The 27,500-nt window shown below is 44.7% G+C and overlaps 2 protein-coding genes, 1 long non-coding RNA gene and 1 pseudogene across 9 annotated transcripts in view; 1 reads left to right on the top strand and 3 right to left on the bottom strand.

The window, feature by feature from the left end:
• LOC105904764 (troponin T, fast skeletal muscle isoforms-like) overlaps nucleotides 1–7,483 on the bottom strand; it is an 11,928-nt gene extending 4,445 nt beyond the window's left edge. The window contains exons 1-6 of one of the 6 annotated variants that reach the window (XM_031565430.2): nucleotides 7,399–7,483; nucleotides 4,124–4,160; nucleotides 3,934–3,947; nucleotides 3,219–3,227; nucleotides 1,907–2,028; nucleotides 1,804–1,870 (exon numbers count right to left, since the gene is read on the bottom strand). In XM_031565430.2, the coding sequence (XP_031421290.1) occupies nucleotides 1,804–1,870; nucleotides 1,907–2,028; nucleotides 3,219–3,227; nucleotides 3,934–3,947; nucleotides 4,124–4,160; nucleotides 7,399–7,468 (319 nt within the window). In that variant the 5' untranslated portion in view covers nucleotides 7,469–7,483. Of the gene's footprint in view, nucleotides 1–1,803; nucleotides 2,029–3,218; nucleotides 3,228–3,933; nucleotides 3,948–4,123; nucleotides 4,225–6,504; nucleotides 6,521–7,398 lie in introns of those variants that run through there. The other 5 variants (XM_031565428.2, XM_031565432.2, XM_031565429.2 and 2 more) reach the window with 5 other exon arrangements.
• Nucleotides 7,484–7,520: 37 nt separating this feature from the next.
• Nucleotides 7,521–9,395, top strand: LOC105904761. Its single transcript, XR_004163445.2, has 3 exons — nucleotides 7,521–7,786; nucleotides 8,200–8,247; nucleotides 9,195–9,395. It is a non-coding gene; the product is annotated as an uncharacterized LOC105904761 (long non-coding RNA).
• Nucleotides 9,396–9,500: 105 nt separating this feature from the next.
• Nucleotides 9,501–27,500, bottom strand: part of lsp1a (lymphocyte specific protein 1 a) — a 28,833-nt gene continuing 10,833 nt past the window's right edge. The window contains exons 3-14 of one of the 2 annotated variants that reach the window (XM_012832685.3): nucleotides 27,057–27,500; nucleotides 26,802–26,941; nucleotides 26,106–26,364; nucleotides 25,262–25,402; nucleotides 23,865–23,906; nucleotides 23,337–23,380; nucleotides 21,809–21,890; nucleotides 20,567–20,707; nucleotides 19,450–19,545; nucleotides 18,180–18,269; nucleotides 17,926–18,034; nucleotides 9,501–10,715 (exon numbers count right to left, since the gene is read on the bottom strand). The exon at nucleotides 27,057–27,500 is cut by the window's right edge and continues 1 nt beyond it. In XM_012832685.3, the coding sequence (XP_012688139.2) occupies nucleotides 10,690–10,715; nucleotides 17,926–18,034; nucleotides 18,180–18,269; nucleotides 19,450–19,545; nucleotides 20,567–20,707; nucleotides 21,809–21,890; nucleotides 23,337–23,380; nucleotides 23,865–23,906; nucleotides 25,262–25,402; nucleotides 26,106–26,364; nucleotides 26,802–26,941; nucleotides 27,057–27,500 (1,614 nt within the window). In that variant the 3' untranslated portion in view covers nucleotides 9,501–10,689. The remainder of the gene's footprint in view (nucleotides 10,716–17,925; nucleotides 18,035–18,179; nucleotides 18,270–19,449; nucleotides 19,546–20,566; nucleotides 20,708–21,808; nucleotides 21,891–23,336; nucleotides 23,381–23,864; nucleotides 23,907–25,261; nucleotides 25,403–26,105; nucleotides 26,365–26,801; nucleotides 26,942–27,056) is intronic. The other variant, XM_012832686.3, reaches the window with a different exon arrangement.
• LOC116220064 lies at nucleotides 10,832–16,731 on the bottom strand (annotated as a pseudogene).

Genomic DNA, 27,500 nt, shown 5'->3' with positions numbered 1-27,500 from the left:
ACACAGTTTGAAGCACATACAGTACATGTCTATTCCCCAAGATTCTAGGGCTAGATTCAGGCACTTGTGTGGTTTGGACATGCTTTAAAACAACAACTTTTAAAATAAAAAATGTAAACAACTTTAAACAGTGGTTCCAAAGTCAGAGTTATTTTTTGAAATTATGCACAAGTTTAGGGAAAATAACATGTAAGTAGAGTATGCACTTCACAGGAAATGAACAGCTAATAAAGGGTTGGGTGTCTATGCTGTCCTAACTGGTGCTGTGGCTGAGAGCAGAAGCTAGGCTATTTTTTTACACCTTCCTCTGTATATGAGTGTGTGAGTATCACACGCCATGCTATGCCAGTTTAGGAGAGACAGTGAGGTATTTTCAAGGTTAGTTAAAGATGTTAGCATTATAGTATTCTCTCACCTTTTTAGTCCAGTAAACAAATTGGTAATTGGTCAAGTGTTCTAATTTGTTTTAGATCCTGAACCGGTCACCCTATTTTGCAGTGCTCCCTTGTCTGCCAGACATGTTGGACATATTGGATTAATGACACGGTCACAGACTGACACCGTAGTGGAAAGATGTTAAACCTGAGCCAACCTGATTTTCAGAAAGGAAGGACGGTACAGTGGGATTCATTGTTAAACTGAAGACCTTCCGTTTACAGGGGTACCACGCACATGAAACAACACAAACATAAAGCTACAGATCCAGGTCTTCAAATTGCCAACTTGACAAATACGTGGATGTACTGCATGGCATACTACATCTGTATCTATATCTACATTTGAAGTGAGAATTGTACTTCCAGTTATAGAATCACGAAGTACAATTACTTCAACAGTGAGCTCATGAAAGATGTGCTAAATAATAATAATAAAATATATGTGTGTATTTATCCATTGTAATATCACCCATATTGTGTGTGGAAGAAGCCAAATGTAGTCAGATTATATCAATGTTAGCACACTGACAGCATGATGTCGTTTTTGGAAGGAAAGAGGGAAAAAAAGACAACTCTAACGGTCAGAACACAGAGAGGTAATACCCCAAGTGTGTGAACATATGAAAAGACATGTGGATGGTGTGTCAAACTACTATGGAGCCCATCCACTCCACGTGTCAGCAGCCAAGAACCTCACATGGCCACACATGATTAAGGTGAGACATACAGACAATGGTTGGACTCACAAGCATTTATCCAGTCCACCATGTTAAGCGGACGTTAGGGAGCAGTGCATTTGCAATGTAAGCTTATTACAGCAGCTAGGTGATCGTATGGATCCAATTTGACAAAGGTGATACAGTGAGCAGCAATAACGCTTTATTTGGATAGCCCGTTTTAGACACTTTGAAAGTAAGAAAGTGATTATCAAATATAGCGGAGAGAAAAATAAGGCTATCAAAATAAAGTCGAGCCAAAGGAGCACATGTGAAAAAGTATTTTTTTTTTTCCCCTGAAGGCAGATTTGAGGAATGCTTGAGATGCGTGGTTGTTAGAAGCGAAGCAGCTAAAGCTACATGATTAAGAGCAAGGAGGAAAAGGTGTATATGTATGCGATGACAGCTTGTAACCCGTTGACCCACGTAGCTCATACGCATACATACATACCCAGTTAGCCGTACTCATGGCAGCCTGACATGAGGAGGATGGGGGGGCCCTACAGTGACTAGGCTGTGGGTGTGGTGAGTGGTTTTGGGTGGGCAGCGTCAGTGATTGAGTCTGTCCTGTCTGGCATTGAAAGGGGGAGGTGGAGCGCACTGCTATGTTGGACTATTGTCAGGATGAAAGAATACTACATGCCACATACCTTCTACCTCAGCCTCTTCTTCAGGCTCAGGCTCAGGCTCAGGCTCAGGCTCTTCTTCAGGCTCAGGTTCGGGCTCGGGAGCTGCCTCTGGTTCAGGCTCAGGCTCAGGTTCGGGCTCGGGAGCTGCCTCGGGCTCGGGCTCGGGCTCGGCCACAGCCTCGGCCTCTGGTTCTGGAGCTGCCTCGGCCTCCGGGGCAACCTCTGGAGCTACCTCTACTTCCACAACTATGCAGCATGCAGCACCCCAAGGCATGAGCAGGTGGATGAGTCCCAGTTAAATTGATGAAGAGGAAGATGATGATGATGATGATGATGATGAGGGTTTATGTCGAAGGTTATTGTTGATAATATGAGGTTGGCACAGCATTAGAGGGGTGCAGAGAGCAAAAGCAATGAAGAGTATTGATGGACAAAAAAGAAAAAGAGAGGGATGGAAAGAGAAACAAATTGATGGATTATGATGATTGAGCAAAGATGACACCACTGGGGTGTGACCAGCAGAGGGACCTAGTGAGCGTTTTTAGTACAGAGAAGCAGCTCATGAGTGGTTAAGGTGTAAAGTTAAAAGAGAAAAAGAAAGATTTTGTGACCAAAGTGTGCTGCCTTTACATGACATTACATAAATATCTACAAGTTAGAGCTCTACAAGAATGTAGCACCTTGGCAAATGGCTTGCCTGGTATGTGTAGAGATATATATCCGTAAGGATATAGCTCCATAGTTGCACTTACTGAAAGATACATTTGACACTTTCAATAAATCTGTCAATTTGACACTTTCAATAAATCACTACATGTGCCTTACATCTTTGCCAAATGTATCAATGCCTCTGTGAGTTATTGTCATCAAAGTGCATTTGAGACTGCTTCCCAAAATAAAATAAAAAATAAATATATATATTTAATTGAATCATGAATTTGAAATAATGTGTAATGTTTTCTATAGATTGTTTTCAGACATGGTCTTGCCAACCACGTTTTTTAATGACTCATCTTAAAAAAAAGTAAAGATTCAAAATAAAGCCCAGGTTCCACCTGCATGCAGTACTAAAATACCTTCTAAGCCTTATGACCATGCACTGAACACGTCTTAGATTAGTGACACAGAGGTCAGGTGCCGTTGCTAAACTGAAGCATCTCAGTCACTGCACGGGATGTCTATGTTTATCCCCTGGAGATGAAATTCATATTTTCTGCTGACTTTCCCACATACACAGCCTTTCCTTACATATATACTTTCCCTTAATATATCACTGATTAATGAAGGTCGTAATTAAGACAGTTTTATGGTTATGAGGTTATCAACACCACAGTAATATGAGTACCGGGGAGAGTGTAATGAGTTCAAAATACATTAGTACGTAAACATGACAACTTCCACAACATGTACAGTAAGTTTTTTTTTTGTTTGTTTACCTCCTCCTTCTGTTTTCAGCAAAAAGAAAGCAAACAGAATGATCATTATTCATACTAAAAGCTTGACAGGGCATATGGGCGAAACACGGGGAATGAGTGCGTCAACACAATCTGATCCTCCATATTTGACTCCATGGCCCTCATCCCATGCCTTTATAACATGCTGTTAAAGTGTCCACGACTGTGGGTTTTAAGTTTCATTTTGGAATTGATGTGTTCCAGATTTATTTGTGATGGGAGTAATGGCCCTGCACAGCTGAAGTGGGAGACTAACGGCCACTTACAGGCCAATGCCACAGGAGTGGAGACTTACGGTCTGCACCGACAAGCCTCAGAAGGTTTGGGAGAGAGACATTGAAGAGCACTAGCAGAGTTACTGTGTAATCACTGAGCAAAAAGCTCAAGTTTGGCATATTTTGCTGCCTTTGTATTGATCAAAGATAGCTAGCATAACATTATTTAGGAAAGCCTTTGAATTATTCAAAGCAAAGCTTTTTTTTCTTAGGAAGAAAGCCTCAAATGTGTCACTTTTTTTGGTTTATGAGAACAAAGTGTTTACAAAATGCTGAAATGCTGCAAGGGAGTAACACTGTTATTAAGCAGCTCTATATAGAACCTCTCTAATGATCTCCCTATGCCTTGGCACAAGAACGTATTGCAGAGTCCAGAAAGACACTAAAATAAAGTCATCAATATTGAATATAAAGGTGCTTACCCTCGACCTGATCACTGTAAAATGAAGACAGAAAATAAGATTAGCTCAAGAATGCCTTTACTTCATTGATTGCCTTCATGCAAACAACATAGCAGACTCACAGTGGGTCATTTCAATCCTGATATAACCTATGTTAAATTCAGTGCATTCAATGGCTGTGGCACGCGTGTGAGAGACGTGAGTTACTTACGCTTCTGTGTCAGACATGGTTGCAGTGGACTCTGTGCCTGAGCAGAGACAGAACGAGAGAGAGAAAACAGAGGCACCTCAGCTGTGAAGATGTGGAGCACACTACCAAGAGAAGTTGGATGAGAGGACTTTATTTATACCTTGGGGTGGCGCTACTGACCCCGAGACGCCTCCCCTCCCCCTGTTTATGAGTACCCCACACACTCTCTGACTATAAATCGAAGCCTGTTTTCCCTCAAGACAGAAAAGAATTAGCCAGAAATCGGGAAGATGCAAGCTATTACAAAGTGTACTTTTGTGGTATACGTGGCATACTGTGACTTTTTTTTATGATGTCTTTACAAAACAAATGAAGTCTTCTTATGTTTAAGGCAACATGTCAGGCAACAACAAGTATGAAGCTTCCACTGAGGTATACCCTTAAAGTGTCTGCTTAAATCTGCTTATAATGTACTTATATTATAAATTTATGCAAATTCTATAAAGTTGTAAACCACTGATTGGTTGAAAGTCTAAGCGTTGGGACTTGGCTCAATTGTGTCATGACCAGCCACAAAAATACTGTGAAACTCTAACCACTCACGGGTCTGCCCAACTGATAACTGAGAAGACACCCTAGCTTAGATTTATGACAATGTTCTTTTTTCAAACTTGGACTGAAAGCCCGTTGGGGGTGGGGGACGCTGCAGACTAAAGGTCAAGTGAAAGGCCAAAGCTCAGGTTCTGGGGTTCTCTGCCCAATACCTGGTAGGGTAATTAGCTCTGTTGGAGGGGGAAATCAAAGCAGTTATTTTTGGCACCTGCCGGAGTAATACGCCACACACTAAAAATAATAAATAATAATATTCTTGCATTCTGTCGCCATTAAAAATGCTAATTCCAATAGGCCGCAACACATTTCTGCATGGCATAACTGCACTGACTAAACACCAACTCACACTGCTTTACCATACAACACCACAACTGTACTGATATTTAAGGTAACACCATCAACTGGACTTTTACTACAGTGCCATCTTGATATGTTTATGGTGGAGATTGTAACCCATCTGTGTGGTTTATGGTGTAGGTCTCGCAGGTCAGAAGGTTTTCCAACGCAGACAGCTGCAGTGGTGCAGGATCCAGTTTCCTGCTCCCAGCTTAGATGCATTCTCTGAGAGTACTATCCATATTTCACACTTCCTTTCCTTATGTGGTCACTGCTCACACAGACTCATTGTAGGCAGTTCTTGTGCATTAATGGACGTGTCCCAATGTGTCCCTAATCAAAGGATGTGTAGACATGGGTATCGCCACACATGATCCTTATGTCGGACAGGCCTTGTTTGGGAAGTGTGCATTACATTCAAGTATCAGAGTGTAAAATGGCGTTAAATTGATCCACACTCACACCTTGACTTTGAAACTCTGGTTTCCACAGCTAATTGCTAACTGCTAAATATTTCTTCCGCTATCATAAATCAACTTATGGAATGCCAACCAAACATAGCCATTCAATTCAATCTGAGCTCTGCTTCCTCAGATGTGATCTGTCTGACCTCAGACCAGTCATTTTCCACCGTTGTGTGTGCACACAGAGAGAGAGAGAGAGCTGAGTGCTGCACCTGTTTGAGGCCCCTTCAGGAAGACCCTAAATGCCAAACCCTTTCCTGCACCTCTGCTCTAGGTGTGATCCTGAAGGCATGGCCTGTTGGCCTCACCCAAGCCATCACTGTCGTTCACACCATAAGAACAGCTCAGCTTAATGGATGGTGGCTTTAGAGGGCGATTTACACATCCCTGTCCTGAATCCAGAGCATGGCCCGCAGCTTTAGAGAGACTCACAGGGCAGCATCCGTGTCGCCATCATCAGTGACTTTAGCACAGCTGAAGCCATCAACACCAAGCCCCACAACCGTTACAATGCAGGAATAATTCATATAGTGCCCGCAGTGACACCTGTCTGTGCCACACACACCATCACAGACAAATAGGCACATACATATGGACACACACACACACACACACACACACACACACACACACACACACACACACACACACACTAACACACACACACACACACACACACACACACACACACACAACAGAGTATTTAGTCAGGAGGAGGGAATAGATAGAAGACCAGTTCTAGCTCCCCCTTATGTACAACACTGTGGAGCAGACTCAGCTTTAAAGCGTGAGCGTTCCAAAACAGCATCAGCGCTTTCTGCACGTGTGTGTACAGCTGCTCCCAGCAGGGGGCGGCGGTGGGGAGGGACCTTTCTGGACCTCCCTCACTGACACACCACCAATGCACACGCTCTCTTCCTCACACTCTCTTGCAGCCCACTTCACCATTCATGCTGTCATCTCTCTTTCGCCACCTTTTTTTCTTCTTACCTCAGAAAAGAAGAAGAAAACAAGCTCCTTGCTTGCTGGCCGCGATTGTCTGAAGAGTGTGCAAGCATCCAGGCCTGGTTAAGTTCCTATGTTATAGTGACACCTGAGCTACGAAAGCGCCCCATTGGCCGGAACAGCATGAGGGGACGTGACCATGCTGGGTTGCGTCACAGACTTGCGCCGGGGGCGCTGAATAAGGAGATGGATGGACCAAGAGCACGGAGATGGAGCACAAGTTTGAAACGGGACCCCCAACGTCACAGCTGCTATATTTGCCACGGCATTCCATTGACCCTAGTGGTCTTGAGAGAAAGCCGTACAAGAGACAAGGAGTTATCGTCACCCTCGTCATCTGCACTCCCCCTGTGCTCCCCTAGAGGCCTCAGGGCTGGATCAGTTTGATTTTCTCAGGCCGGTCAGAGGAGGACACACCAGAAGTTCAGCCAAGCTAAAGCTGATGCCAGGCTCTTCCAAGATGAAATTAAGACCTACTTTTATTTGTCCTCATAAATAACCTGGTAACTGTATCTAACATGTACAGCAACACTTGAAGCAACCATAAACATCCACCCGGGGCTTCAGTAATATTTACATTAACCTAACCCTGGGGCCAAAGTTTTAGGCAAAGACTGAAAGGCGATTGAGTGGTCTTAGTGATCTTAGCATGTTGGTGTGGAGTACCGAGGGATGCCAGTCCGGCCCACAGCCAGGCATCCACTGGAGCTCTGAGACCTGTCCGATGACGCTCAGAGATGCTCATGCATCTCGTGCCTCATTCATCTCCACTTTCTATCACCCTCTCTGCTGGGGCAGGTCTCTCTGCTGGGGCAGGTCTCTCTGCTGGGCCAGTGGCATGGGTGTCTGGGGCTGTGGGTAGTAGTGGCTCATACCTACCAGCAGGGGGGGAGGCAGACCCATAGCTCCTCTCCTGGGCTGGGGGGTGGCATGTCGGGCAGGGGCGCATTGGATAGCAGATCCGGTGGTGGCAGGCAGATTGGGGAGGGGGAGGGGGGGGGGGGGGGGTGTTGTGTGAGGGGTGGGGGTGGGGGGTATCTTAGGTGCTCTACACACCCCCTGCATTGCTGCTGGTGCCTGTGTCTCGTCACCACGGAGCACATTCTGAGTAAAGGGCTCAGATTTTATTTTTGGACTGCTATGGAGCCCGTCTCTTCCATTTGTAGGAAGGGGGTATAGTTGAGCCTGACATGAGCCGCCTGCTCTGACACACCAGGCTGGGACACGCAGGCAGCAGCCGGCAGCCCCGCGAGCAGCAGTCTCACAGGTAAACCACTACCCATTTCACTTTTTCTGCTTGCGTGCGGCTGCTTGCGGAAGATGCGTTGGTTGTTGCCGGCATGGTGTGAGCTCAGGAAAGTTAGCAGTGGCAGTCCATAGATGCCCCCCTCAAAGTAGGCGTAAACTCCACAAGTCCAGTGAGTCCACTGAACAGGTCTTGAGAATGTGGAAGGGCCTCCTGAACAGGGCAAATGGATGTGTAGTCAGGAAGGCGGGATGTTTTTATTTTTGGAAAAAGATTTGTATGACTTTAAATGAAACCCTCCCTTGTCATACATACATGATTTGTAACTGTAACCAAATCAATGTTGTGTGGTCATCATTTTGTACTTACATTCATCAGAGCTTGATGGGTCATTTCATGTATCTTGAGTCTTGGTGTTCTTGATTTGTTCAAAGGAGACTGTCTAAAGTGTGCCATCTGTCATCTTATACAATCATCATCTGGTAAGGCTATATTTAACACACACACACACACACGCAGGCGCACACACACACACACACACGCAGGCGCACTCACACACACACACACACACACACAAACACACACACACACACACACCCACACACACACACACGCACAAGCACACACACACGCACACACACACACATACACCATCTCTGTATTTGTACATTTGCAATTCTTATTTTTGTCAAGGATGACTCTCTAATTGCAATTATGTAGTGCTTAGTTTTATTGCCTGGCTATTATTACGCTTTCCTCTTTTGAACTTGCCTCTTGGAGGTGCTCCAGAATGCTTAACCTACCACAGCCTTAAAAGGATGACCTCCTCTCATGTGTCAGCTGGCAGGTTCAGTTTCAGTTTCTGCTGGACTGGGAGGCTCTTTTAAAAGTCTGTCAGGCCTGCTTTGGCCTACATTTCAAGAGAAGAGCATTCAAGTCAGACATTTTTAGTTTACTGTTCAACACTGTTAATGTTCCTGGCAAGAATGATAGTGTTGAAATAAAATTTTGTATTTATGTTATAATGGAGTACATGTTATCTTAGGTCTTCAAATAAGGTTTAAACTTTCTTATTAAATCAAATTCACAATTAATCCAACACTGCCAGATTAATAACAGATGCAGGAGCCTACAGTGTAAGAATGTATTTTCTAGTTGTAGTCTACTTTAAACACTAAAACTTTGTAATAGGGAGAACAGCTGTTCCTTTTAGCAGAGCAAAATAACAATGTATTCTGCACAATTTGATCAAGAACATGCACCATTTTATACTAGTCTTTAAAAAACCGAAAGCTACGCTCAAAGAGACACTGGGCTTAGAAATGGGCCAGTTCTTTGAACCCCCCCATCCCCCTCTCCTACCCACCCCCATGAAAAATCCGATCGGTTGTAAATTGTGTCACTTATAATGTAACGGATACGTTCTCAGGTCGGTGGAGCCGCGTAAGAGCCCCACCCCGGGGAGGATCGCCGGAGGGTTGATTTACAGGGCAGTGAAAGTGATGCAGAGTGGGCAGGAACTGAGCGCCATGACACGGAGAGAGTGAGCAGCTCTTCTTCTCCTGGCGCTCCACCTAAAATTAGGCCCAGGGACCCAGCAGCCCCGGCCTCCCCCCGACTCTAACCCCAGGCACGGTAAACTCCACTGCCTGCCGTGCTAGTGCTACTTTCCCGTCAGATGTTTGTGTTGTGGCAATAATTAGACTGGCAAAGAAGAAATTTGACTGGAAGGCTGTTACAACCATATAAAATATTTTATTGCATATGAACAAAACAGAGCTTTGAGAACAGGGGTGATACAGGGATGGAACTAGAGTAAGTGTTTCAATGCAAAATGGTTAGAGAATTGAAATTAAACAAGCTAGCTTTGCGACTTAAAAGAAATGTCACAATCATTTTCTCAAAGGAACAATGACTGTGATATAGATAATTTAGTTTATGATATTCCTACTAAAATGTTTTCACAATTTGAAAAAGGTCCCTCAAACAGAGCACTTAGATATAGATATAGACCAGACTGAAGATGCTGAGGGTTTTACTCCAGTGTTCAGCTTTTATAGAAACATATAATCATATCAGTAAGATCTCAAATATGTGTTTGATATTTGTGAAAGGCAGTACATTTTTTATCATCATGAGTTATAATGCAATTCATTAAATAATAATGGAAAGGGAAGAAAGTTTAGTACCAGTGATGAAGGAAAATATATCAGTAAAACAGAAAATAATGTTTTTTTTTCTCTGAATGGAATGTGTATTCTCAGGTTATCACAGGATGCAACACTCAATTAGCATCACAGGATAATGTCCAGGGTATTGGCAAGATAAAAAAAAAATAAGAACCTCTTTTTCAAACTCCATACCAATCTGAATTACAAAAATAGCTTAAAAGGTTAAAAAGTACAGAGTGGAAAATCCAGAGTGTTCAACCATGCTCATTATCATTGGCACAAAACATGTAGACAACAACAGCATGTGTATTTGTTTTAGTATTAGTTTTACGAATAAGTAAAAGCAGACGTGATGCTAATTTAACATGTATTTCATCGCCTTGAAGAAATCGTTGATAATCATTCATGAAGATCCACTGGCTTATTTAAATGGTAGGAGTTCAGTAAAGCTTGCATAGACAAAACATTTGTGCCTTTGAGGATGAAACATTTAAATTCTTTTAATACATAACGAACATAGAGAGACATCTTAGACATCAAAATAAATCTCATTACTCAATCTCAAAACTTGACAACAACAGAACGAAGCTAGAGCTAACACTGCAAGTGGGAACATATAAAATACATGAGTTTCAGGTGCCTATGGCGTGATTTTTGAAGCAGGAGCGTTTACAATATATATGAGAGAAGGCTTGTGTAGAACTATACCACAGGATCCTACTTCCCTTTAGGTGACCAACTATCACTGGTGTCTCAGAAGTCATCGTGGCATAATTCACCTAAAAAAAAACAACAAAGAAAAATCACATATAAAAATCAGACCAACATTTGACAGCAAAATGTCTAGTGTCATACTTGAAATGTGTAAATTCATGCTAAATTCTTCAGCTTTGGCCTCACATTTGTTTACTAATTGCTAAGGCATACATGTGCATGTCTCATGCTTAGATCTTTTATAAATTATGGGCATACTTTTTTTATTTTTTTTTAAATAGAGATAATAATGTCGGTTTTAACCATAATTAATGACTCTTTTGTGTTGTTTTGTAGGGGGCTGAATTACTCATGGCCATGAGTTACGGGGCTGTTTCCAGTCCGGGCCTGCTGTCCCAGCAGTACCGCCCACCCCTGCTGCCCAAACCTGGCAAGGACAATGCCCGCCTTCAGAAGATGCTTAAGAAGGCCGCCAAGAAGAAGGCCGCCCAACAAGCTCAACAGACGGCTGTCCCCTTCCGCTCGAGTTTGTCCCCCGTGAATGAGGCCAGTGCTGACCTCGAGCACAGTGACCACTCCACGCCTCCCGCAACACCCGAGACACCAACATATGTGGGCATAACTCTGCACCCCCGATTCAGTGTCAGACCCCTCTACCAGCACGTGGCATCCCCGTATCCCCAACATCGAGGCTTCACTTATGGCATGACAGCCAGGTTCTCCCCTCAGCCGTATGGAGCAATGCCAAGCCAAGCCGTGGCCCGCCCGGTGACTCCACGCATCACACACACACCTCCGCCGCGGCCTGTAGGACTCACTCTGCTCCTGGGACCCGCTACCTATGCTCAGGCACATCTGCATGGTGCTATTCCTGCCTCTCCCGTGTCTCCCCTTACACCTGCCCCTGCCATTGCCCCTGCCCCTGCCCCTGAGATAAATCTCCCTGTCCCTGCCACAAAGTCAGCTTCAGAGCCAGCTCCAGAACCAGCTTCAGAGCCAGCTGCAGCCCAAGCGCCTATGACTTCTACTGTGCCCCTTGCCCCTGCTAAGACTGTTGAGCCTAGTAGACACCTTACAATTACGGCTTTGGTGACCCACAAAGCACCAAGTCCAAAGTTTAATGTTTTCAATGCCAATAGGACCTCCAGACCTATGTTTGAAGTTCCCCTAATCACAATATATACTGCCAAGACCTCCTATTATGAGTCAACAACACCACCACCACTGCATGACACATCAAGACTGTCTTATTATGGACGATCACCATCACCCAGGAGTAGAACACCAACACCTGACACAAGAAGAGGAACATCTCCTATGAGACTTTTAACACCCGTGTCTGATAGTAGAAGAGGGGCGAGTCCAACTTCTGAAATTAGGGGAAGAACAACGCCAACTCCTGAAGTCAAAAGAGGGAGAACTCCAACAATTGAAATTAGAGGTAGAACAACGCCAACTCCTGAAGTGAAAAGAGGGACAACTCCAACTTCTGAAGTGAGGGGTAGAACACCAACTTCTGAAGTGAAAAGAGGGACAACTCCAACTTCTGAAGTGAGGGGTAGAACACCAACTTCTGAAGTCAAAAGAGGGACAACTCCAACTTCTGAAGTGAGGGGTAGAACACCAACTTCTGAAGTCAAAAGAGGGACAACTCCAACTTCTGAAGTGAGGGGAAGAACAACACCAACTCCTGAAGTGAAAAGAGGGACAACTCCAACTTCTGAAGTGAGGGGAAGAACAACACCAACTCCTGAAGTGAAAAGAGGGACAACTCCAACTTCTGAAGTGAGGGGTAGAACAACACCCATTTCTGATATTCGGGGAAGAGCAATGCCAATTTCGGAAGTCAAAAGAGGGACAACTCCAACTTCGGAAATGCAAGGAAGAGCAACACCAACATCAGATCTCAAAAAAGGTACAACTCCTACCTCTGAAGTGAAAAGAGGTCCAACTCCTACAATTGAAATCAACAGAGTCAAAACACCAACATTCGAGTTTACTGCATCAAAAACTCCCTCTGGGCGACCAAAGACCCCTTCACATCATGTAATCCGTGCCAAGACACCTGTATTTGAAATTTCAAGACCTAACCCACTGTTATTTGCTGTCTCCCCAGAATACACTGAGGGAAAGCGATCTAAAACACCTACTTTACTCTCTGTTACTGGAGAGGTAAGCCAGAAACCATTAGAGACTGAACAACTCAAAGTAAGTATCCCAAATGGTGATGTTCAGATGACACCCTTGGAAACTAAAACACCTACTGTCATTTCAAAACCTGAGGCCCAAGCATCAACTCCTGAGACGTGTGTCAAACAAGCCTCTGGGCCGCCACCACCGACAGCACCCTCTGTGAGCTTAGCTGGCACGCAGAAACCCAAGACTCCCACTCAAGAACTTTACAAACCTGACACACCAAAAACTGGATATCAGCAGCCTAAAGCTGCTGCTAAAACCTCAACACCTCCAGCAGGGCCTGCAAAACTAAAGTCAGCCCAAAGCCAGGCCCAGGCCTTGAAACCAATTATAGGACTAAGGCCCAAGACCCCAACACGCAGTGGTGCAAAGAGCACACCCAAAACCTATTATGGCTTAACTCCGGCGGCCTATGTTGCCCATGGGGGTATACAGACAACAGCACCCTCTTTCAGTGTGACCAGGCCTAGGACACCAACTGCTGAGTCCCCAAAGCCTGAAGAAATGAAAGGACCTGAGAAGCAGATGTCCTCACAAGAAGTGCCAAAAGCTGAGGAACCCAGTGAACAGAAAGCAAAGACTACTGTAGCCGAGGTACCAACTCTGCTGATCACTGAAGAAAAGGCTTCTGTGGGGGAAAAGCCTCAAGAGGCTACGAAACTACCTGTATCACAGGCTAAGACTAAACCAGTGCCAGTGGTTGAGAAGGCTAAACCACAGGTTACTGAAGTAAAACAAGCCAAGAGCCCAGCAACCTCAACTGCACCTAAAATCTCTGCAACAGAGACACCAAAAACCAAAGTTGCAATTTCTGTACCACCTAAACCAAAAACTATTGTAGCCGAGGTACCAAGACTGCTGAGTACTAAAGAAAAGGCTTCTGTGGGGGCAAAGCCTCAAGAGGCTACGAAACTACCTGTATCACAGGCTAAGACTAAACCAGTGCCAGTGGTTGAGAAGGCTAAACCACAGGTTACTGAAGTAAAACAAGCCAAGAGCCCAGCAACCTCAACTGCACCTAAAATCTCTGCAACAGAGACACCAAAAACCAAAGTTGCAATTTCTGTACCACCTAAACCAAAAACTATTGTAGCCGAGGTACCAAGACTGCTGAGTACTAAAGAAAAGGCTTCTGTGGGGGCAAAGCCTCAAGAGGCTACGAAACTACCTGTATCACAGGCTAAGACTAAACCAGTGCCAGTGGTTGAGAAGGCTAAACCACAGGTTACTGAAGTAAAACAAGCCAAGAGCCCAGCAACTGCAACTGCGCCTAAAATCTCTGCAACAGAGACACCAAAAACCAAAGTTGCAATTTCTGTACCACCTAAACCAAAGACGCCAACGTCAGAGACTAAGACCTCTCCTGCACAAAAACAAATTACAGCTCTATTTTCAAAGGCGAAGAAAGAGTCGGATGAAACAAAGAAACAAGATGCTGAAAGTAAGACTGTCATGGTGAAAAGTGAAGTGTCTAAAGAACCAGCTAAGCCAAAAGATTCTGCTTTAGAGACCTCAACTGTGAAAGCATCAGGGACACAATCAATTAGTTCCATCATTAGTCCCAAACCCAAAATCAGTGAACCACCTAAAACTGACACGAGTGGGGCCCAGCCTGTAGTTAAACCAAAGGACAAACCGGTGGATGAAGAAAAACCCATTAAAGAGGAAAAAGCTGAAACAAAGGCTGGCGAACCAAGAGCTACAACAACTACGAAAGAGAAAGAAGAAAGCACCTTCCCAAAAGCAGAGCCTCTCCTGAAAGCTATGCTGAAACCTAAGGGAATGATGAAATCAAAGGTCAGCGCATGGTCACGCCTCAAGAAGCACATGGTGGTGGAGGTGGAGGAACCGAAGTTCCCAGAGGACAAGATTCCAGATTCCACCACAGAGTCCAAGACAGACATACCCAATGGAGACGTTCCGAAGCAGGCTGCTGCCAAGACAAAAGATAAGGAGGACGCCCCAGCAGCATCTAGCCAGGAGACTGCTGACGAAAACGCCCCGCGAGCTCCCCTGATGTGGGATGCTCTCCTCTTTCAGATGTTCTCCAGCAAAGAGAACATCATGCAACAGATCAAGTCCAACAAGAGTGAGGAGGAGCAGAGGGAGATGGAGGAGAAAGAAGAGGATAAGCCCCAGGAGATCCCTGCCTTCGCCCATCGCCTTCCGGTCCTCCTATTCAGTCCTCGATTCGATGCTAAAAAGCTGAGAGAAGCAGCATCCCGACCAGTGACCAAGATGTCCACCGTGTTTGAAATGGGCCTCATAGGTCGCAAAATAAAGGATGAGGAACCAAAACAATTCAACAGAACAGCCAGAGGATTCAGTGCTTCAAATCCCACTGAAGCTTAATTGATATGGGTAATCTGTTTTCCTTTCTCTTGTTAAATAAATAGTGTACAGTTCTAATAATTAATCAAACAAGCTCTGAATCTTTCATGATAATAAAACATTTAGATTGCACTGCCCAGTTTTACACTTGAAGAGCAGACTGTAAACTCATTTATTTCTCCAAACATCTCTAGTATTGAAAAAGTCTATCTCTATCTCCATGCCCATGTGTTGGGCAAAAGAGGCCTATTTTAGGAGGTTGGGAGGTAATGGGAGAGGAATTAATTAATTAAAGACCTTAATTAGACCTTACTGTTAGATATTATATATAATTATATATAAATGTAAAGCACAGAGTACATTATGCGTGATTATATATTTATATATATATATATCATATATAATGCATAATATACTCTGCGCTTTTTACATTTGTTTTTACACTTAAAAAAACAAACTTGATTCTACTCTATTTATAACGGCACTCCATGCGCACCCAACAATTTCATTTGGATAGCATTTAAATAATGTATGTATAATACATAGATTATTGGTGAACCCATCAGAAATGTTGATTTTCTGCACTAAACACTAATTAGAATGCCAAAAAATGACTAATCATAAAGCCATGGTGGGGTCACATGAGTATTTTTGGTGCTTTACAACAGAAGATATTTTGTGATAGGGAACACACAGCTTCTTGCCTATTTTCACTTTACTGTTTAGTTTCTACTGTAGATCATCCAAGCTTACTGCAGCCTTTCTGATTTTCTTTCTCAGTGCACTCAGTGTAACATCCCAGCATAAAGGCTTGTCTGACAGAGGCAGCAGGCAGGCGCTATTCAGAGCTGTAGACAAAATAAGCATGGGAGTGGAAGGAAGAGGAGAGGGTAGGTGGGGAAGTGGCCATGATATGAGACGTTTGGAGGACTGGGTGAGAGGTTCAATGGCAGGGACGCATGCAGTAAATACTGTGCTGTCTGAATCCACAGAGACACATGAAGAAGGCAAACAGATGGATACGCAATGCATGTGAGATCTCGGCGACTATTGCATGCTTCAGGGTTACTGCATGCTTGAAGAGCACAGTATAGGTGGTGGTCAGCCTGTATGTGGAGGACGTCAGTGAGCAGCATGGTGTCTGGTATCAAAGCTTTGTATTTCTGCGCCCAGGAATCTGCAAAGGAAGGAGGGTGATGGGGTGGAGTGGTTCTGTGGAAAGTGACTGTTATTCACAGTGCATGGCTGACATTTGTAGAGGACAAAGGGAAAGGGATACTTTTAAGGATGGCAGTGGAGGCTGGTGTTTGATGAAATAGTATGTGTGAGTATGCAGTAAGTTTGGCTGTTAGCTTTTCCCAATGCATGGATGGATGTTATGACATTTAAATGCGGCCAAGTACACTGTGTCTATGTTGACAGCCATGTGTAAGATGCTTCAGATTTGAAGTACATTGTGTTAGCTTAAATGTTATTTTATATATTTTTCTAATAAAACCGCTTGATTGGGAGAAGGTCCATAATAGTCATTTTTGTACTGACTAGCATATGTGGGGGAAATATAGCACATGTTCCTTAGTTTAAGAATGGTTCTTAGTTTAAGAATTTCAGTACCCCAATAATAAATCTTATATCAGATATTTTGTAATTTCCTAAAATGTAATTTCTTATCTCATACATTTGTTGCACACTTTTGTTTGTATGAGGCTTTCCACATAACAAATAATGGTAGTTCTGGCTCCAGGTGATCAAAACTAAATTAATTAAATGACTGCCCAGCAATGAGATTACTGCCCAAATCATTCCATGCTCTCTAACCGTTACATTGTTTCTCCAGAACTTACATTTCCTATACATTCCACGCTAACCCTGCAGCAGGGAAACATTCCGGTGGCTGTACATAATATCGGCTGCTCTTTGTTTGTCATGTATGACAGTATGTCATACTGTGTTAGAAACCACACGGCCATCTGTAATCCATATTTATCTATCTATCACTGAACAACTTTGTACTAGTTGGGGAGAGTGTGGTATTAGGACAGCATGCATTTAGCATTGTGTGATCCTGAAGCCATAAACTACCTAAACTTGCCAGCTATGTAAGCCATGTCAAAAGTTTTTTTTTTATATTTAGCTACATTTGATGTGTCTTGGACGTTTTTCTGGGATGTAAAATCTTTTTTTTGTGTGTAAAAATACTCAAGAATGAAAACCTTTTGCCCCAAAACATGGCTGGTGCTTTGAGGGGCTAGTGCCTCACCGACCGCAAGTCCTTATCCTTCCTCTTGTGTCATGTTCAATCTTAAATCATCAATCTTTCCAGTATTTTGACATTAAAAGCTCAATCCTTCTCTTGGCAGTGTACTAATTCACTGGTAACAATTTGCACTTTCACTTCCCTTGCAACTTTTATCTGTCACTGGACAAAAGATCTTAAACGATAGTGATGAGAAATATTAATAATGAACTGCCATATATCGGTTGATTACAAATTGTTACCAAGTCTGAATTTTTGCTAATTATTACACTGTATAAGAGTATATAAAATATGACAACAAGGGGAATTCTTGCCATGTATGAATGTTTTACTTTCTTCTTTTTTTCTTCATTACTCAAAGTTAAATGATTATAAACTGTTATCAGCTATCAAATAACATCCATTATTAGTCAATTAACATTAACATGCGCATAATTCTGAATAGACAGACCTTGACAGAGAAAAGGGTGACTGTTCCACAACGATCTCACCTGTTTTCCCATTTGAAAAATCACTATAATTGTCATCATCCATGGGGATCTTCTCGTATTTGCCGTGGCCAGTCACAACAAATTTGTACTTCTTCCCAGGCGAAAGGCCCTTAAAACAATAACACAAAATGCTCTGATGATTTTTCACAGACCGACCAAATGTGAGACAAACTGACACACAAACAAACAGGCAGATCACGAGACAAACGGATAGGCTGATATAAAGGTTGCGTGTGAGACTACTATCACCTCACCTTTCCTCCTAATCCAGGTCTGCCTGAAGAGTTCTCTCCAATGACCTCCCACATATTCTTCTTGTGCAGGACATCACCTGGTTTCACATCCTGGGATCATAATTAGAAATGATCAGCACTCCTGCTAATAATACCAATCCATCAAGCAGAAGCAGAAGACATTGTCATGAGGTTGAATAGAGTACCATACCAGTAACTTTCACCCGTAACTAAACTTTGTCATTTTAGAGAAGTACATCGAAACATTTGGCATTTGTAATATAAGATGTAGGTGAAAGGTCTAGCCAAAGGTTGACTTCACAGCAGGTAGCACGGTAGAAAAGGTATTGAAAAGTGAATTGCAGTAATCTTGAAATCCACAAGGTGGTGCTCAATGCCACACAATTGAATTCCCCCCTTTTGGTCTGCCACAGGTGTTTCCCATCTAGGGAGCACCAGCACTCTGCTGGGACTGCTGTGAAACTCTGTGATGATGAATAGCAAAAAAGGACCACATCACTTAATCGACCCTGAAGGACCGCTAGAACACTTACTCACTGCTGGTCATATATCATCAGCATTAACTTGCCATTAATAGCCATATGTTTTGGCATATTTTTTTTCTTCTGTTTCAGAACCACCAAAATCATACAGAGCACTCAAAAACAAAGCAATGTAAACACTGAATGATCACACTACTGTCAGAAAGGTTCAAGATATACAAATTGATTTAGGATCAGATCAGTAAATCTCTGTTTTTTTTAATGGAAAAACACACATATACATACGAACGATCACAACCACAGAAACGGGTGAGAGAAGGAAGCAGAGAGGAGAAGAGGGAGTAGAGGAACGGAGTAGCTAGGCCAAGAGGAAAGCCAGAGTGGGACGTCCAAATGCTGCTAATCTACCATTCATGTAATAGCATTATTTACAGTCTCTACTAGATTTATTCCCATCCCAGTGCAACTTGTCTCCAAAACTTGACAGCACAGATGTATTTTGTCAGTTTTGTGTGTGTGTGTGTGTGTGTGTGTGTGTGTGTGTGTGTGTGTGTGTGTGTGTGAACATAATGGACGGGCAATCACATAAATTAATAAGGTCAAAGAAACAGCACAGCCGCAAGTAAAGTACACACACACACACACACACTGGAGCAGAAGTAGAAGCTGGAGTAGAGTGAACAAGTCATGCGATTGCTTTTGAGTGATTTGGATTTAACTCACCGCAGGTCTGGATGGGTTTGTGTGTGTGTGTGTGTGTGTGTGTGTGTGTGTGTGTGTGTGCTCACCGCAGGTCTGGATGGGTTTCTGTTGCTGCCGTCAGGATTCCCTTTTACCCAGTTGGTTATCAGATCAGCCACACCCACTTTAATCCCCTCAGTGTCCTGTAACACAGTGTGGTCTTTAGGATCTTAACGACACTCTAAATTAACTTTTCTTTCTTTCACACTGTACATGACAATGATTTTTTTTCTTGTGTATATTGCTTAGAGCTCAGGACTTAAGTCACAGAAAGAAACATAGAATAGTTTTTAGAAGCATCATCCTCATCGTCAACATCCTCATTCTTTTCTCCCGTAATACTAAACCTTTATTTTTACTGTAACAACATTCTTTCACACAAACACAGATGTTTTTGTTCAAATGTCCTGGAATGCACCTGCCACAAGACCGTTGGTATTGCATTAACAGAGGTTGTGTTTAAGCCATCACTGAGCAAACCAGGAAGGAGGGTATTTTGCCAGGGTTTGTCCCAGAGAGGTGTTAGGGAAAACACCCAACCCCCCCCCCAACACACACACACACACACACACACACACACACACACACACACACACACACACAAACACACACACTCCCCCCAGCCCATGTTTGTGGGAGAGAGTAAAAACAAACACAACCCAAGCACCCTCTCAGACGCCTGGCCACTGATTCAGCCGCCATGGTTATTATTTTTGCACCTCAGAGACGAACTGCCTGACCCTGCAGCGTTTACCTTAAACAACCCTCTCTCTCCTAAATGAACATGGCGATTTAACACCATACACCACAGTACAGCTAACACTACAATAATCAGAGAAACTCTGAAAACATGAGTAAAAACTAACGGTCCCTCATGATAAGACATGAGAACATGGGTTGAGAATGTGCAGCTACTCCACTCATACGTCAGGAAACGGCACACAAATAGTCTGCAGCCCCTAAGGGGCAGGTCAGAATTCCCAACACGCTCCACGTTTTCCCACAGTTCATTCCTCACGGCACAGAGGTCCTCACAAGGTCCATGTACTCAACTCCCGAAGAGAGCACGCACCACTGAGACTGCATGTGCCTTCGCTCACTCACGGGCCCGTAAGTCACTCTGGATGAAAGAGAGGGTAGCCGAGCGATGAAGTGACGTCTCACCTTAGAGGGTTGTCCTCGGGGGGCATTCTGGGCCCAGGCCTCCCCGGCTTCAAACAGGCTCTTGGTGGAGGCCACTGGCGTCGGAGGACTCAGCACCTCCATCACAGCTGCCTTGGCTGGCTTGGCTTCTTTTGAGGAACTCTGCGGCGTTTAACAACAGCAATGTCAGGGATGGGGGATAAATCATGGAGCCTGCCGCTCAGTTTATGCGTTTATATGTGTTTGGCCTGTGAGAGTTTGACAAGACACTGAGGTGTTATGATTTTAGCCATTGCGACAGCATGCCAGACACTCATGTCAAAGCTGCTGTGGCGAGAGAGAGAGGAAGACACACAGAGGGAAACTCACTCAGAGACGACTAGAGGAGAGATACAGAGAGAGAGAGAGAGAGAGAGAGAGAGGGAGAGAGAGAGAGAGAGAGAGAAAGTGAGAGAGAAAGAGAGAGAGAGAGAAAGGGAGAGAGAGAGAGAGAGAGAGAGAGAAAGGGAGAGAGAAGGAGGAAGAGAATGATAGAGAAAGAGGGAGCTGGTAATCCTGCCTTGGGGAAACAGTGGGCCAGTAACCATCCCACAGGAAGTGAAGATCAGGCAAAGGAACAAATCATGTGAATGAATGCTGAGCCAGCAGTATGACCTCATCTCCCAGACTCCAGAACACCCACTCATCCCAGACACAGCTAAGCACTGTGTGACATTTTTGTGAGTGTGTGTGTGATTGATGGGGGAATGGTAGGAAAGGGCTGGAGTTTAAATTTTGGATCAAACATTGTGCGGTTCTTACTCTCAATCAAATTCAGAAACACAGTGAGATGCCAACATGTGAAAAAACTTTGATGGTCTTGATTTGAAAGACAAATCCTCAAACTTGGAGACAATACTGTTGGGAAAATCCTACATTTTTAGTGATTATTTTCATGACACACTGACGGCAGCTAAGTTACCACACACTATACTTAAATCGTTGCCGTAGACACCATGTGTCAAAGAGCAGGTGACAGGGCCTGGCTTGGGGGCCATGGGGAACATGTGAGCCTCGCCTTGGTGTGAGTGTATCCACACGACGTGTCAACAACAGTGCAGACAAAACCGTTACACAACGAGGTGGAAAGGTGGAAGGGTGGACAGCACATTAGCATTAGTACATCAACACAAGCAGCAGTCAGATCAGAAGGGTCAGAGCCTGAGGAGTGAGGAGAGAGAGAGAGAGAGAGAGAGAGAGAGGTTGGGCGTGCGGGAGGCTCACCTCGACCGCGTGCGTGTACTGCTCCAGCTTGTCGTCTATCTTGGAGAGGAGCAGAGGGGGCTGGGTTTTCTTGAAGCTGTTGCTGCGAAACAAACAAACATCTCTGCTTGAGCTGGAGCATGTGAAACACAACACAGAGGAGCACAACAAAAAGGAAATGACAGGCTGTAATAAAAACACAAAGTCTGGAGTCTGGCCGGGTGCCCCTGTGCAGGAGGGCTGGGCTGGTCGCCTCTTCCCTGTGAAAGATGTCGTTCCCACTTGAGTCTGGGGGCCAGCGCTCTCTCATCTCTGCTGCCAGTGACATCAGACATTCGAGATTTCATTCATTCTCTCACACCATCTCTGGAGAGATGCTTTTTTTACTTTACTGGAACAGTTCTTGTCTACGCTGGCCAAACTGAACCTTCTGATCACTCCTGGGTACCGTACCAATAAAGCTCCCTGAATAACATGAGAGTTAGTACCACATACTGCTTTCAGAGTGCTGAGGCTCAGGCCACGACTCAATCGCATGGGAATAAATCTGTCCATTTGAGGAGAAAAACCTGACCCAGAGACTCTGTAACCAAATGGCCCTGGTCTGCTATGTCGACTTACTTGTGAGCGATATTTTAAAATCTGCCAATGTGTCTGGAAGGCATGTGTGAGTCATTAGAGATCTGGCCCCGTGCTTAACCAGATCCTTGGGCTATGACGTATCATTGTGTGCAGATTAATGCAACCCCACAAAACACCTAACTAGGAGTTTTCTTACGAGAGGTGCAGATATGATCGAAAATCCTTTTTTTTGACGGGAGGCAGGCTATCTATCTGCGCAAGAGTCTGTAAAGTTACCAGATGGCTATGTGTCCTCAGAGGGTGGTACCGTATGTGTGAGCATGCTGAGCAGCATATGGCCCAGTAGTCTCACCCCCCACAGACCCTATAGGCTGCTGTTCCACTGTGAGACAGGGGATGGATGGGGGTCCTTCATCACTCATCACTCATCCCCTCTTCACTGTCCCTGCCTCCTTGTCTCCCTCCAGATCTGATTGCCAGATCCTGTAGTAGCCTACGCTCAACCACGAGTCCCCGGCTCCTATTAAAAAAAAAGCCTTGTGGAGGTGGTGGGGATTTAACGCGCCGGAGCGCCCGTCCAGGGCTGATAACTCCCGGCTTCAGACTGCTCGGAGCCGCACTGCAGTCCGGGACTATATCGCACGAGCCACCAGAGAAAGCATGCAGCCCACATCTGGTTAGAGTTAGCCATGCCATAAATCACCCCTGACAAAGGTGATCCGCCGCAAGAGTGGAGAGGTGACCTAAGGCCCCTCAGCCTGTGTTTACTTTGAGACAGCAGCCATTTAACCTGCATACCTTCATTTTCGGCCAAGAGATTCGCCTCTGTTTATTGACATGCCGAGCCGGTTTTTCCAAGCGATTTGTGCAGACCTGGAGTCATTTCGTATAGAAATTGAGTCTGTAGTGTTGGTGTGAAAAGGTTTGTGGACAGAGTTGTGGAAGTAGCTCAACAATGAATGCTTACCTCTTCTTCAGAGAGCGGTTCAAGGACTCTGTTCGCGCTGTGATCTAAAGACGAAACATTACAAAGTAACAGAAAGAGCAGAGATTAGTCTTTTAAGATTTTAAGACAAGGATGGATACACTTACATGTTTGATAGGTTTCATGCAGTGTGAACTGAAATAGCTACCGCTAGCTACCATACACACTATACGTGTTACAAACTTAGCAACAGACTCTCATTCTTCCCAAATCAAGCATGCGTTCTGGCAAAGGCTTCGGTGAAGCTGTGATGTGGTATATCATGAGATAATGAGCTGGCCTTTTCATCTCCTTCATCATATTTCAGCCGGTGAGTGAATGAGAACAGTGTGTCTGGGTGTGAAGGCAGCAAGGTCATCTCCCACTCGGCTGGCTCCCGCTAACACACTTCAAAGCGCCCAACTCACGCTAGCAGTCTCCACTTTCAGGGCCCCCCACAATGGGATGCCTTGTGTAACAGTGTAGCCTTAGTCATAAAGCAACCTTTTGACCCTCCCCCCCCCAACTCACCAAGTATGTACTCTCAGCTGTCAATCTCTCCTCATTTTCCCTCTGAAATTACACATGCAAGCAGAGGGAGATGCTAAAGATGCTAAAGAGGGCAAGTAGCAACACAGCGCCAGGTGATGCACCACCACAGCCTCCCCAAAGTCGCCAGACGACGGCAAGAGATAGTATGGCACAGCACAGCACAGCACAGCACAGCATGTGCTTTAGTCTAGTTTGAATTACCATCAGCAAACTCAAACGAGTTCCAAGCAGCTGGAAACAGGTTGTACCAAGGAATTTGACATCATTTAACAAAAGGTATACCTGTGAGTATGCCACATGCTACAAGTTCATAACGTCATAACGAAGCAGACAATGACATTAATATGGATCTCTCAGAATGCCAACATTAATGCATTTATTAATTCATCTAAAAGAGACGAATGTTACTCATGAGGAACATTTATGAGTAATGTGGATTGCCTCAGAATGCATAAACAAGCAAATAAATAAATAAATAAGTGAACGAACACAAGAACCAAACACACAAAGGAAAACAAAGAGTAACGTGCCATGCTGCTGAAACTCATCCAACACACCCTAAGCAGGCAGGTGTTTTCAAGTATAAAAGGCATGGTACCTAAGTATACTGAAATATGGGCTTAACAACTCATTTTTTAATAGAAGTCACGCAGGGCTTGTCAGGTGTACCAAAAACAGTGCACCCGCTCCACACGCGCACACACACACAGAGAAACGCTAACCACAGCAAATGACAAACAGATGTGCGTTTAAATGCATCAGTGTCCATAAACACACACACACACACACACACGCATGCAACTTACAGGGATTTACTGAATGCAATCTGAAAAAACAAAGCCATGGTTGAGTACTGTACAACACCTTTATCTATATTACACTTGATTATTGCTACTGATGAAAAATGCACTTTCCCAAAACATGGTGGGATTGGCTGTAGAAAAGTATGGTTGAGAGATGGATGGTAGCCATCTTTTCAGTGAGAGCAAATCTCATGTTATTATCTGTTAAATATGTTTTAATATAATGTTAATTATGTCTAAATCAGAATGAGCATTCCAGTGATGAATGAATGAATGAATGTATTAGTGGCAGTAACAACTGGCAGTTGTCAACATATTGGTAAGACATTTACATCTACATTTACATTTAGTCATTTAGCAGACGCTTTTATCCAAAGCGACTTACACATGTATACACATTTACACTGATGGCACACTGCACATCAGGAGCAATTAGGGGTTCAGTGTCTTGCTCAAGGACGCTTCGACGGGGAATTGAACTAGCAACCTTCTGATTACTAAACGACTTATCTACCCCCTGTACCACTGTCGCCCCCAGACATAACCTAATGGTGGAACTAGATCTGCCTTTACCTTCACTGTGGGACTCTTGGGATTGAGCGGGTTGAACAGCTCCTCCCCATCCAGGCTGGACGTGTTCATACTCTTCATCCTCTTCTCGGCCGCCTCCATCCTCCTCCTCTCGATCTCCTCCTTCATGTGTCTCCTCTCCTCCTGGTAGTAAGAGGGAACAGCTGTTCAGCGTCAGGCTAACAGGCCAGGGCGCCTCCGCCATGTACACAGATTACATCTCAGGCTCAGCGCGGCGTCTATCCATCTCGCATTGTTTGTCAGGAAGTTGATGTGTTTACAGGGTGTCTGTTTTCTGCCTTGTTTCAGCAACATAAACAGGTACAGTCTATGTGTGTGTCAGTGTGGGTGTATGGAAGAGTGTGTGTGTGTGTGTGTGTCGGCGTTTCAGTGTGTGTTACGACATAAACATGTACAGTCTATGCATGTGTCAGTGTGGGTGTATGGAAGAGTGTGTGTGTGTGTGTGTGTGGTGTGTGTGTGTGTGTGTGTGTGTGTGTGTGTGTGTGTGTCAGTGTGGGTGTATGGAAGAGTGTGTGTGTGTGTGTGTGTGTGTGTGTGTCGGCGTTTCAGCAACATAAACATGTACAGTCTATGTATGTGTCAGTGTGGGTGTATGGAAGAGTGTGTCTGTGTGTCGGCGTTTCAGCAACATAAACATGTACAGTCTATGTATGTGTCAGTGTGGGTGTATGGAAGAGTGTGTCTGTGTGTCGGCGTTTCAGCAACATAAACATGTACAGTCTATGTATGTGTCAGTGTGGGTGTATGGAAGAGTGTGTGTGTGTGTGTGTGTGTGTGTGTGTCGGCGTTTCAGCGTGTGTTACACTAATCTACACCAATCCACCTCCTCTTTGGCCAGCCTCTGCTGCTCCTCTTCTTCCTTCTTGCGCTCCTCTTCCTCGCGGACCCTGCGCCGCTGCTCCCTCCTCGTCTTGAGCTCCTCCAGCTCGGCCTCGGCCTCGGCCTGCTTCTGCTTCAGCTGCTCCAGCTCCTGGCTCTCCTTCTCCTGGTGGCTGCGCCGGAACTTCTCCAGTTTCTGCTCCGTCTCCAGGTACGCCCCCTCCTCGTCCCGGGGCGCCTGGGCCTGGGCCTGGCTCGGGCTTCTGCGGATATGAGGAGAAAATGGAAGAATATACCAATAATGTACACCATCAGGGAGAGGAAGACCGTCTAGAGTTTGACTGTAGCACGGGTTGACATGGACACTGACCATGATGAATGAACCAGACCACTCACACTGGTACATGGACACTGACTATAGTGAATAAACCAGACCATTGACACTTGTACATGGACACTGACTATAGTGAATAAACCAGACCACTGGTACATGGACACTGACTATAGTGAATAAACCAGACCACTGGTACATGGACACTGACTATAGTGAATAAACAAGACCACTGACACTAAAACATGGACACTGACTATAGTGAATAAACCACACTGACACTGGTACATGGACACTGACCAAGATGAATGAATCAGAATGTTTCTCATGTTTCTCAATGTCATGCTGTCTTCTGACCGAGGCGAGTACCTGAGAGTCTTCTTGGTTCTGATCACATGTGAAGCTGTTTCTTCCACAGAAGATATATCTTCGTTGCTGTTCCTGGGCTTGGCATCATGTTGCACGAGGACTTTGGATGTGTAAGACACCATCACTTCCTTCTTCTTCATCTAAAACGGAAAAAAAAAACCGCCGAAGCTCTACTTCACCACGTTCTATTACAGTGACCAGCTTCACACACATGATGTCGTATGAGTTCAACACAAACAGCAGTCTAGGACCTACCTTTTCATCCACATCTGCTATTTCACTCTCTCCTCTCTTCTTGATCGGGTTCACCACGTCTTTGCTCTTCTGCTGTACCTCTCTGTGTGTCTGATGGTGTTCCTTTCTCCCAAACTCCTTCCTCTTCTTCTCACTCATTCTGCTTCCCAAACGCACGTCCTCCTCCTCCCCCACCTCCTCATGGTTCTCCTCCCTGTCCTGCTGTGACCTCTGCAGCCTGGCCGTCGTGGTCGTCGTGGCCGAGGAGGCGCAGCGCATCTTTTCCGTGTGTTTGGCCGCTCCGTTTACTCCCCGCTCAGCAGCTTCAGGTTCCGCGGGTCGCCCATTCTCCAGCCTGAGCTTGCGTTCCTGTCCCAGGCGCTGGGTCCAATCGCTGAAGCCCTCGTCCTCCTCCAGAGCCCCAGTACCACTGGTCTTTGAGGGACTTGCATAGTTCTGGGCTGA

Source organism: Clupea harengus, chromosome 3 (assembly GCF_900700415.2).
Source record: "Clupea harengus chromosome 3, Ch_v2.0.2, whole genome shotgun sequence".
In the NCBI taxonomy this organism is placed as follows: Eukaryota; Metazoa; Chordata; class Actinopteri; order Clupeiformes; family Clupeidae; genus Clupea; species Clupea harengus.
Note: the sequence above shows the minus strand (reverse complement) of the source record. Positions and strands in the feature narration are given on the sequence as shown.